The following is a 12,321-nucleotide window of genomic DNA, read 5'->3' as shown; positions in this document are numbered from 1 at the left end:
CAATCATTCGCTCCTACTTTTCTGAGACTTGCAAGTGCTTATCCAGGTATCTGCAATGGTACAGCATTTTTTTTTTCTGTCCCTTGTTAGAAAAAAAACCCTAGAGTCCATAGTCATAACAACAGTAGCAATGACAGGAAACAAAAACATAAATGACACAGAATTCATAGAAGGTAAGAGTAAGATATAGGTCAGTCCAAAAGTTATTAATGACCTGGACTAGGTGGGAATTGGAAGTGTGGAATTTGAAGTGAATGATCAAATTCATACTCCAGAAAAATGCAAATGAAAACCACGGTGAGCTATCATTTTTCATAGTCTGGATTGGCAGAAATCCGAGTTTGACAACAGCCCTGTTGACAGGTCAGAAAAGAAACAGGTGGTGCCGGATGCCTTGCAGGATGGTGCTCACCAGTGACACGCCGGGAAGCCAACCAAGCAGATCTAACAGAATCACAGTCATTTGCCCTTTGGCCAGGAAATCTTGCTTTTTGTGCCCTCTGGTGAAGTCACATGACCAGAGTACAAAATAATTTATGTATGAACATGCTACGGTGGTTTTTTTTAATAATAATAAAAAAAGATTAGAAACAAAGCTTTTTTAGTTTTAAAACGAAACATGGTTTTGAAAACTAGGTAGGCATTATTTATTTCTCACATTGGTTTTCAAAACCAGAGGGAATCATTATTACTCCAACAACCTACTGACAAATTATACACAGCAGATCAAGAAATATATATGCCAGGTAAGGTTTATCTGAGAACAATTGTCTTTGCCCAAGATTCATCTACATGACACACAGTAATTAGAAGTACCAGACTGGTGGAACTAACCTTCTTGGATGTTTAACAGACATACTTTGAGGCCTACACTAATTTGGTCAGAGGGACATAAAGGACACTTTTTGCTCCTTGCCCTCCTAGGTCGACTAGTTCTAGGGGACTATGAGCATCTCTCAAAATGTCCTGTAACTGTAGTGGATCACCTGTCCTCTTGATCAAGGAGGCTGAGGAGACCCCATGAGATGGACTTGAACCAGTGTCTAGTCTACAAAGAGGAGGGTCAACACAGAGGAATTATTTCCTCCGTGCTCCCAAGCGAAGCCAGCTGTGGTTGAGCAGGACCTTTGACTTATCTTCACATAGGCAGAACTGGTAAAAGAAAGGAACCAGGGGCTCCTCCCAAGCCCATGTGACCCCCGAGGAAAAGATCCTCAAACGACCTTAAGAGTAAAGATAAATTCATTTATCTGGGCCAACTGTATGGCCTTAAACACCCCAAAGGAAAAGGACAGTATAACAACAACAAAAAAAAAGATACATGGGATGAATTGTGCTATAAAATTGCAGCAAGCCATCCTGTAAAGGACTGAGAAGATACTGAATATGGCGATTTATTTCCAGAATTTAATAAGGGGAAAATGCAGTAGCAAAGTCATGCGTATACTTTGTAGCCTTATTTTAAAAAGAGGAGTGGGTGTACATATGTGCATATGCTGTATAAGGGTATGCATTATATCCACATATGTGCAAATGTATATGCAGAAGGCAGAGACAGAACAGAGGAGAACTTTGAATTTTCCTAGTGTCCCTTTACATCATTTCCTAGTCATAACAACTAACTTACCCTTTTATCCTCACAACCCACAGTTCACAGGTGTCCAGCACACTGAAAATGTGCACTGGAGCCTATTTGCAGCACAAACTCAATCTCTTCAGTGTTTTAAATAGTATTAAAATTTCTACCAGGAAAGGAGGATTTGCATTTTAGTAGACTGAGCAAGCAACTCTTACACACACTAAGAATGAAGATAAATTGTTAATAGTAAAGAATTACTACTATACAGCATTCTGGATCAGAGGATATAGTCAGAATTTTGAAGAAGAATACTAGCTTGGTGGTTGGGTGAAGTTAGGAAACGATTACTTCAGTAAGAGGAAGGGCAGGTGTGACTCAGGGGGCCAAGTGCTCGTAGAAACAATCACAGCCATCAAGTTCATTTTAATTAAACGTGATCTTTCTTTTCTCTCTCTTCTTTTAGTAGGGATTTCAGTAGAATCAGTTGAGTCAAGTGTAGCACTAGGAAGAACCCCTAGGCTGCCAGGGGGTGAGTCTGCTTTGGGATTCAGTCTCCAGTAAATGGCCAACTAATCATAGAAGTCTGTTCATTCAAGTCAGTTGCATTGATCAGAGCCAAAGCTACTGAAATATTTGAAAAAAAAAAAAAGCATGCATGATGGGCCTCTCAAAGACCGTTTACTATTCTCAGGGTCCCCAGAAATTTTAGAAGTTGATATAATCCCAGCTGTTTTGTATGCTGTCCAGGTACAACAGGCCATCTGTGGGAGCTACTTCAGGAGCAGGCAGAGGAAGTACAGATAGAGCAGCAGGCTCTGGGGCCACCAGCCTGGAAAACCCAGCCGTAAGGCAAAGCACACCAATGAATAATCAAACACAGAGGCCCCAGATAGTTAAAAGTCTAAGTGAGTGCCTTTAAGGGACTGAATTAAAAGAGAAGTAATTGAGGTGAACTCTCAAAATGGTAAAGTTAGTATTTTAGTTTTATTATGAATATTTGCAGAGAGCATTTGCAGTATAGCAACCATTTACATGTAGAACCTCATTGGTTTCAAATCGGATCCAACTAGAAGTTTAGAGCTGACGACCACTTTAGCTTCAGTGAAGTAGTGGTAGAAACACCATTTACATTTAAAATCATGTCTAGCCAGTGGAAACTTGAGCTCTCAGATCAAAATTTGCTTTAACGAGGAGTTGGCATTAATTCAGTCACAGGTCCAAACTCGATTAAGTGAAGTGTGATAGCCAAAAGAAGCTCAAATGAAAATGACTCATGTTCCTGAAGTTCTTCTTATTTGCTCTAATTGGAGGTACCACAGTTGTAACTTCTACAGGAGTGGAGAGCAGAAACCCAGCTTTCCCTTCAGGTATGAGAAACAGTATCTGGACCCAGTAGTAACGCTGACCAGGTCGATGTGGCGTCCCACAAAGCCAGCATGTGGCTCCTGACCTTCCTTCCTGTCTCCTCCCAGCTTCCACAGCACATGTCCCAGGCTCAACAGTAGCACTAGAAAAGACCCTGTTGGTGAATAAGCAGGGGGTGTCAGATATAGTTTTGACACATTTTCATACTCGGTGACTAGTTTAAAAAATGGTAAAATAATTATTTGCATAAAGACATTGTCTCATTTAATTATTAGAATGATTATTGTTTTCTCACAATGCTCATGGGAAACTTAGCCAAAGACTAATCGAACCTGATCTAGCTATTGTAGGAAGTCAGATGGTGAAACCAATATTTTTACCTCTCTGTTCTGACTCCAAAGACTGGTTCTCAGTTGATACTGCACTCCTCTGAAGAAAAGCACGCAGTGTTCTTTAATAACCCATCAGTGCTTGCTTTGAAAGGTGCAAAGCTAAGTGTTGCCCATTTATAAGTATGCGCGCTGCAGGAAATGAGATCCAGCATTGTAACAAAGGGTACCATTTGCTGTTCTGAAACAACTTTCAGAGGGTTTTATTTGACAAAATTTTAAACTACTGTTTGATTAATCAACATTTTATAACTTTCTTTTATACATTATTCCAACTTGAGGTAGAATTCACAAATATCCCTACGGCAGTTTATTTTTCCTAATGCTAAATCAACTAATTCTTTTTCAAAGATACAATGCATCATTTAAGTATCTAAAGTAGCAATATACTTGGTATCGTAGTGTCTGAGAAAAAATTCAGTGGTGGCCTAAGGAGATGCCTCAGTTGGTAAAAGCATTTTCCGTATTAAGTTTGATGACCTGAGTTCAATTGCTGGAACCCACAGAAACATGGAAAGAGAAAAATGACAAATGAAGTCATCCTCTAACCTCGACATGCACACACACCACCCCCAACAGCATGGACACACAGAAATACAGTAATTCATACACATGAAAGAATAATAATAATAATAATAATATCACTCAATTTTCAGAGTTTTGAGCAGAATATAGGCTTTGGGGGAAAGGACTTAAAGAATACATTTTAAAAACAGATTCCTAAGCTCTAAGATGCCATGGTTCTAAGTAACTATTGGGGCATAGTGGGTTTTTTTATTTTTTAAGACACGCTTAGTGTTATCTAACTTCTTAATCTTTAAACAGCCACAAATAAGAATAAATATTGACTTGGAAGAAAGGCAATGACTTATTTTCAGTTTGCTAATTTGTAATATGATTTCTTAGAGGAAAAGGTTACCTCCCGAAGATATTTCATTCTGATTTTCTCTTTATTAGGACCATTTGTCACAATTCCAGTCATATTTATTGCATGTAAGTTGAAATTAAGCCAGCACAAAAATATGTTTCTACAGAGTATGTATCATCATAGCATTTTTATCTTTTCCATTTGAATATTGAACAAAATATTTGCTCTTTCGGTGGGGGGGGGTCAGAATTAAGGTGATCCTAAGTTCAAGACCTGAATGGGTGATGTAACAATAGTGTATCTCAAAAAATCAAGTAAAATAGAAGGCTGAGGTTATGACTCACTGAGAGTGCCTGACTGGCATCCACAAGGCCCTGGGTCAAATTTCCAGTAGCATACACACGCACACATATACACATGCACACACGCACGCACGCACGCATGCACGCTCACACACGTAGTACCTAAAAGAATATGACAGTCATCCAAAATTATAATCTAATACATAAATTAATCATTATAAATTAATGTATATACTTACATTGTGTTTGTTTTTTATTTTAGTGCCATCACAACAGCCTAAAGTAACAGGTAAGAAAATAGGAGATTATAAATGTGCACTTGGAAAGCAGTGGCGTTGTCTTACCAGGAATAAGAAACACTGCAAAAGAAATGGCTATCAGGTTAAAGTCTTCATCAGAGACTTCGAATTAGATTTTGATATCATAGAGTTCTGTCTTCTGTCTTCCATCTACTTAACTGATCATAAAGGTCGATTCCTTTATGTGACATATTTTACAGCAATGGTACAAGTGTTCAGACGAACCAAAGCAACACAAAATCTCTCTTTTACTAATAGAAAGTGGTGCACATGCATGTCGTCACCTACAATTTACATGAAAATTGTTTAGCTTTTCTTGCATCTTAATATCTTTGGAACTAAACAGTATTAAAAGGCAAGCTTTCTCGTTTTTCCTAGTTGATACTTCTGTATTTCACATCTATATTAGACTATAAGCTTGCTTATATTATAGAATATAACCATCTTTATTGCAATTTTTTTCTATTATGATCCCTATCTGATGAAGTGTTTGGATTTCTTTGTTTGGCTTTTTGTAATGTTCAGCACTGAATTTGTTTTGTTTTGTTTTGGTTTTCTGGGGATTTGGGAGTCAGGGTCTCACTATGTATCCCTGGCTACCTTGGGACGCATTCTTTAGACCCAGCTGCATGGGAACTCTGAGAGACCCACCTGCGTTTGTCCCCCTTCTCCTGGGACTAAAGACACGTGCTGTCATGTCCAGCTTCAATGCTCATGCACTTGACTGATTGGATTTCAGTTTGGTGGAAAGTGGGCCCTGCTGCATGTACCTTTGACAGCCCCCAGGGTCTTGCATGCAGCCAGTCTGGGCTGCAGCCAGTACCTCATTGATTAATGTTATTTATCTAATTGTTTGGTGAAGCAACCGAAGTTTGAACCTTGTCATCTGTTTAAAACCAGACAAGTCTTATTGATTTAAAAGCCTGAATTCTCTCCCCTCAGCTATTTTCTGTCGTAGGAGTTACTATCCTTCCACCTAGAGGAACCTTTATTCTGGACTATTGTAGGCAAATTCCGTCTCTTCAGTTTTCTCTGTTCTCAGACATGTTTTATACAAACTGCGGCCGATGGTTCCATATTATTGTCTCTGTCTGTGTAAAGGTCTGCCATCCGTGCACTGCAGCAATCACTCACACACTGTCAGTACGTTCCCTTAGCCCTGAATGTGAGTCATCATGTCCTCCGCACACCCCTGCCAGGTTCACCCTCTCTGAGCTCCTTGTGAGTATTATTATAAATCTCCACTCTAAGGAATCCTTTGGGGGCTGAGGATGTGGTTCAGTTGGTGGAGTGTCGACTTAGCACGCACATTAACACTAGGAAGTTATTTTCTCATTTAATTCAAACTATATTTCCAGCGATTTTTAAATCCACTCTGTTTATATGCTCTATGTTTCCTTAGAACTGCATTCTGCCTATCTTGTCTTCTGCTTTCTGTGCCCCTTCCTGGATTTCAAATAGGCACATCCTAAAGAATGATAAAGACTCAAATCAGATGCTCTTTCTTCCAAGAATCCTCTTTCATCCCACTAAGGAGGAGTGAGGCTTTTCAGTTGCCCGTGTCTCAGGTACTGAGCATGTGCAAAGCTGTTGTTAATACCAGAGCACTAAGCCACTGAGAGTCGACCAGGTAGCTGTGACCCATCATGCATCGTTACATCACCTGTCATCGTTGTGAGGGAATGCTAGCAAAGGATTTCTCAAGTGCTTGTCTAGCATGCGTAACGCCTTGGGATCAACCCCAAGAACCTCATCAAACAAACAAACAAATCAACAAACAAAGTCTGTCATCTAGCTCCTAAGAAGCGCAGACAGAAAGGCCAGAAGCTCAGGGAGTTCAAGTCCAGCCTGGGGTACATGACACCCTGCCTAAAAACAACAGCAGCAGTAAACATCAAAAGCTTACTTGTTATATCCAAGGGGCATCTGTGCTAAGACATCTAGTTGGAGGTCCTGTCATGGCACAGTCAGTCACTAAAGGAACCCCTGGACTTTTTCAGATTTGGGTACCTCTGGGGTCTTTACCACTGGCACAACTCTTGCCCCTGGCAGCTTCAACACAGGTGAGAACATGCTGTGTGGAATGTTTCCTTGGGGACTGAAGGAAGTTTCCTCAGGTTTTTTTTCTACCCTAGGTCACCCCTATACTCATCCAAATTCTTCAGGTTCTCCCAACTGTGCACTGTTTCTCCTTTGGCTCAGAGGCCACAAATTCCCTAGGAAGAAGACAGAATAAACTCAGCTGAGCCTGCTGACCCATGAGCTGTCCTTTCTGCTCATCTGCCAATAAATAGTGTTCCCTAAAATGTAGCCAGGCTATTTTATTCCCGTACATTGAATATTTTTATCAGTGAAAATCAGTTGCTAGATGACTGACAAGATTTAGGACCCTGAAACTCTGTTCTACTCCTAGTAATTCATGAATGGCACCAAGGTGGGAAGTCACCGGCAGTCAAGATAAATGGGCACTGCAGCAAGGAACAGTCTTAGATGAATTCAGAGTTTATATGAACAACATAAACAAAATGGAAACAAATTAGGAAAATCACAATCAATCCAACAGCATTTTAAAAACTAAAATAGGTCTGAGAAATGCAAAACTATCAGGTGTAGCTTAACGAGCCAGCCGTTTGTTACAGTATTAGTTAGTTTACTACTTGCAGCCTAGTCAGTTAATTAGTTACAGGGAGTTCTACAACCAGCTCAATTATTGGGACCAAACTCTACACTGGTTTACGCTCTTGGTCGAGCAGATTCTCAGTCCAAAGCCACAGCCTCCTGTGGAACGTTATTTAACGGTTCTGAAAGAAGTTCTGCTACCTGCCACAGAACTTCAAGTACAGACATTTAAGAGTCTGGAACTTTGTCAGGAAGTATGCATTGGAAAGTCGGCGGATTGACTGTCGATATTAGAAAGTTTCCCGATGCGGCGAGAAACGCAGACTTTTAAATAGACAATCTTCGGTGTTTCTCTTGCTTTATTGTTTGGTGCTGCAGCAAAGCAGGGAAGACAAGAAGGCTAAGAAAATACTTTCTTAGGGAACAAAACATACAAGCCCAAGCCCACTTGTTAACACCCCTGGATTTGCCTGTAGTCAGCTTCTCTGTCAAGTGTCCCTGTGTCCTTGCTCACTGAAGTCAGGGATGAGTGGGGAACAGTTTGAAACTCACGAGACTTCTTTTCAGAGGCACCACCATTCCTCTGGAAGCCAGTAGCAGTTCAGAAGTTTCCAACATAGGTACTCTCACATACTTGAAATGCAAGCCAGTTTTTATTCTCATAGGTGTGTCTGGGACTTGTGTGTCTCTGTGCATGCTTCAAGGGCGTCATGACAAACAACCATGAAAGTTCTGCAGGAATGTTTTGAGTGCCCTCTGTGCTATCAGAAGGTGCCACCGTGGTTTCCCTTGGGGTCAGCAGTAGCTCACAGGACCCCAGTCCAGGTAGGATGGCAGATTGTCAGGGGAAGGCACACCTGCCTCCTAGGAGCTTCTCAAACACTCCATCATCACAGAGTGCCAAGTGTACAAGTAAGAACATCTGGACTTCTTTCCTTCCTGCTGGAGTACCAGGAGGCCAAGTCCCTGGAAGTGAAGGATGAAAAATAGAACTGAGCTCCCCTCTGTTTTTGAACAGGGTACAGTGGAAGGAAAAAAGTCTGTCACAAAACAGTCAATAAATTGGCCGAAGGGAGAGGGGCTCGTTCATAGTCCATTTCTTTCTAGAACAGAAATCCTCAGGAAAAACATCTTCCAGCGTTCAGGACCCCATCTCTGTTTCCAGGATTGTTTCCTCTCCTAGCTCCTTCACTGTTCTCATTTTAGGTTCTTCTAGTGAGGTCTCTGGGACAGCCACCAAATCCCAAGGTTCCAACACCGGTGTTTGAATACGCATCTCAAATGCATAGCTTGCATAGATCTGCAGGGCCAAAGCGAGAGTGTCTTTTACCACCATCTCCAACGCCCCCGACCGCATGCTTTTCTTGTTTCTCTTTTCTCAGAGGCCACAGCTTTCACAGAAAGCAGGGGCAGTGCTGGGACCGAGTACCTGACAGGTGGGAATGACTGCGAGCGGTGGCTCTCATTACAGTGACCCCCTTGGCAGTCCTGTTTCCTGAAGAACAGAGTGTGGTTCTTCAGAGACTCTGTATCTTATTCCAGACACATTTTCTTTGACATTAAAAAAAAATTTTTTTTTTTGGTCTTCTTGAGACAGGGTCTCCCTGTAGCCCCAGTTAGCCTGGAGCTCACTATATAGACCACACTGGCCTTGAATTCACAGAGATCTGCCTGCTTCTGCTTCCTGAGTACTGGGATTAAAGGCATGTGCTACCACACCCAGCTACATTTAAATTTTTAAAGAATGTACCAATAGCTTCTTCTGAAATAGAACAGCTAATTGTTCTGAGGAACTTTCCCAGTGCAGACAAGTGATACTAATGTATCCTGGGGGTCTAAAAATGGCTTGATTGGGAAGTAGAAATAACAGACATGTCTTAGAACCACGCCTATACCAAGGTCTCTATGCTCCAAAGCAGTATTAATGATTAGTATTTTCTTGATGTCTAAAATTTGCAGCAAACCTCTTTGTCTTCTACTTCTGGGCAGTAAAACAAGTGAAGGTAGAGAGAGCCACCTGCCCCCTTCTCCTGGCATGTTAGGACTAATTGCCTCAAGGCGAGAAACTGATCCAAAAGCCCTGAAGGCTTTTGTAATGTGACAATCAGTAGGAAAACACACCATCAGGGCTGGAGCCAGAGACCAGCAAAAGTCATTGTGGTGATTGGAGCCCCTTCTGTGTGTCAGCTACCACTAGGCTTGTCCCTGGCACAGCTGCTGCTCCACACAGCTCTGTCAAGGGTGAGTGAAGACAGTGACGTGAGTCTTCTGGTCCTCTGATTACTAGGAGGCTCCTCTCATTATCATAGGATGTTTCCTGTCATCCTTAAATATTCTCCAGCAAACCAAACCTTCTTATGTTCCCTTAGAGCTCACAACTTTCCTAGGAGTCAGTGGAACAGTAAGAGGTGAGGCAGCCATGAGTTAGGGTTACAGGGCTGACATCTTCCCTCCTTTAACTCCCTCAGATCTTCCAAAGGCATATTCTTTTTTTAATATTTTATTTATTGTTTTTTATTTTATGTGTATACGTGTATTGCCTGCATGTAGGTAAGTGCACCCGTGTCGTGCAATGCCCAAGGAGGTCAGAAGAGGCTGTCGGATCCCCTGGGACTGGAGTTAAGACAGTTGTTAGCGGCCATGTGGGTGCTCGTATTTGAACCCGGGTCTTCTGCAAGAACAATCAGTGTTCTTAACCGCTGAGCCATCTCTCCAGCCCCCCAAAATATATTCTTTATTGATAAAACTAAGGGGGGAAAGGCAAAACAGTTACTATACTGCCTCTGTCTTAGTTTGTTCTTCATTGCTGTGACAAAACACTCTGACCAGTACCAACTTGGGGAGGAAAGGGTTTATTTGTCTTACATCTCCCAGGTCACATCAGTTCATCAGGGAGCCCAAGGTAGGAACTCAGGGTAGGAACCTGGAGGCAGGAGCTGGAGCACAGGCCATGGAGGAACACTGCTTACAGGCTTGCTCTCTTTGGCCCCTGCTCAGCCTGTTTTCTTATGCAACACAGGCCCACCTGCCCAGGGGTGGCACCACCCACAGTGGGCTGGGCCCTCCCACATCACTCATCAAGAAGATGCCCTTCAGACATGGCCACAGGCCATTTCCCGATTGAGGTTCCCTCAACCCAGGTGTGTCAAGTTGACACTAAAGCTATCCAGCACAGCCTCCTTTACTTTCTGTGCTCACAGTGGCTTTTGCCAGACAGTCAAGAATTTGAACTAATGACAAGTAGGTGATACAGAAGAAATTTCCCACTCCCGGCTTCAAAGAAAAGGGCATGGTGGTGAGAACCTCCTCAGTAGACTTGGTGTCAAAATGTAACATGGGACAAATCCAGGTTACTTCTAGCTCGTTGGCGCGGCGCTGGCTTCCAGAACTGTGATCCCCAGCTGAATCAAGTGTCAGAGGAGTCACTGAACTCATCGCTTTCTTGTTTTAGGCACCATTGGTGGAGTCTCTGGGGAAACTTCAGAACCGGGAAGACCAAACACAGGTAAGTATGAAAATATACGCCAAGTGTGGACCTTAGGCTCAGTGTTAAAACGCACAGCGGCACCGTCCGCACTTTCTCACGCCTACTCTCCGCTCCTTCCTTTTGGCTTTCAGGGGCCCCAGCTTCCTCTGAAGAAAGAGGGTCCGCCCACACGGAACTTCCGGCAGGTGAGCGATGAGTCTTTGAAGTTGGGGTTTTTATGAAGCCCTTCTCCGGATGGTAAACACCAGTAAGAGGTGGGCAGAGGAAAGGAATGGCATTCCCCCTGGGGACGCAATCTGCAGGTCTACTCAGGAATTCCATGGCCGCCAAGGATTTGTAGGGACTCTGGCTTGCAGGGATGGGAGCATCCTGTTGACCAACTTCTGTATCAGGACCTTTGTATACAATGTAGGGTTTTTTCTTTTTTCCCCAAAAGTGCATACTAGCATCTAATACACAGGTCTTAATGTTACTGTTCTCTGTTGGAGTGTGAGCTGCTCCAGGGGTGAGATCCTTGAGTAGTCTGTTTGTTAGTACAGCCCAAGGGTGGACAATTAAATCACAGAGGACATGCTTAAACATATTAGTAGAGTAGGGAAATGTATTGTGTTGAATCTTTTCCCTTATACAGTAGGCACCATCGTGGTTCACAAGGAACCAGCTGCAGCTGGTTCTAAGATAGGTGAGAGGGATTAAATATCATTCGAGAGTTTCAGACTGAAAGAATTCTACTTTAAACATCTGAATATCAAAATACTTTCAAGTAAGTGATGAGTACAATTTATGAAGATTAGCCTGTCATCTGTTTTCTCTGTAGGGACCTCTGTCATATCAGGGAGCTCAGTTTCACCAGGTGAGGGGGTCAGATCCTTCACATTCAGTGGGTTCTACCCCAGCAGTTCATGGAGCAGAGAAAGAAATGAGATGGGTCATTCCTTCAGAGGCAGTGGCTGTAGGGAAAGTCCTCCACTGGTTCAAGGCACATAGCCTTCCCAGTACTATTGGGAAGCTAATGCTCGTTAACCCCCAGGCAGGCAACCACTGAATCTGGAAGTTCCCACACAAATAAGTTAAAAAGAAAGATCATGTTTATTTAAGCTCTCAGTATAAATCAGAGTGCCTGCTCTGATGACGTATCAACACAGTTCTTATAGCAATTCCTCAAACTTCACTTTTGCTTATTTCCTTCCTCAGAGGCCAGGACTTCAACACAGCTCAGTGGCTCCCCTGGAAGCTGGCCCCCAGCAGGTGAGCCAAGCAGCTCAGTGTGGGCCTTAGTAGGACTCTGACTCCGGCAGCCTTGCTTGTTAGGAGGCATGTTTTCTTGAAGAGTAATTTGTGGTTACCTTGGTCTTTTCTTAACAACTGAATGTATTCTGGAAAAGTCCTTACTACCAGTATCTGACCTCACAG

At 42.6% G+C, this 12,321-nt stretch overlaps 1 protein-coding gene across 1 annotated transcript in view; it reads left to right on the top strand.

Annotated features, from left to right (window-relative positions):
• The first annotated feature begins 130 nt into the window (after nt 1-130).
• The window catches only part of LOC103736022 (submaxillary mucin-like protein), a 28,889-nt gene continuing 16,698 nt past the window's right edge, over nt 131-12,321 (top strand). Inside the window, exons 1-6 of the mRNA XM_029564649.1 lie at nt 131-173; nt 6,803-6,865; nt 10,873-10,926; nt 11,040-11,093; nt 11,540-11,590; nt 12,103-12,156. Coding sequence (XP_029420509.1) covers nt 131-173; nt 6,803-6,865; nt 10,873-10,926; nt 11,040-11,093; nt 11,540-11,590; nt 12,103-12,156 — 319 coding nt within the window. The remainder of the gene's footprint in view (nt 174-6,802; nt 6,866-10,872; nt 10,927-11,039; nt 11,094-11,539; nt 11,591-12,102; nt 12,157-12,321) is intronic.

Source organism: Nannospalax galili, unplaced genomic scaffold (genome assembly GCF_000622305.1).
Source record: "Nannospalax galili isolate Female #2095 unplaced genomic scaffold, S.galili_v1.0 scaffold357, whole genome shotgun sequence".
Taxonomy (NCBI): domain Eukaryota; kingdom Metazoa; phylum Chordata; class Mammalia; order Rodentia; family Spalacidae; genus Nannospalax; species Nannospalax galili.
This window is presented reverse-complemented; position numbering and strand designations above follow the sequence as displayed.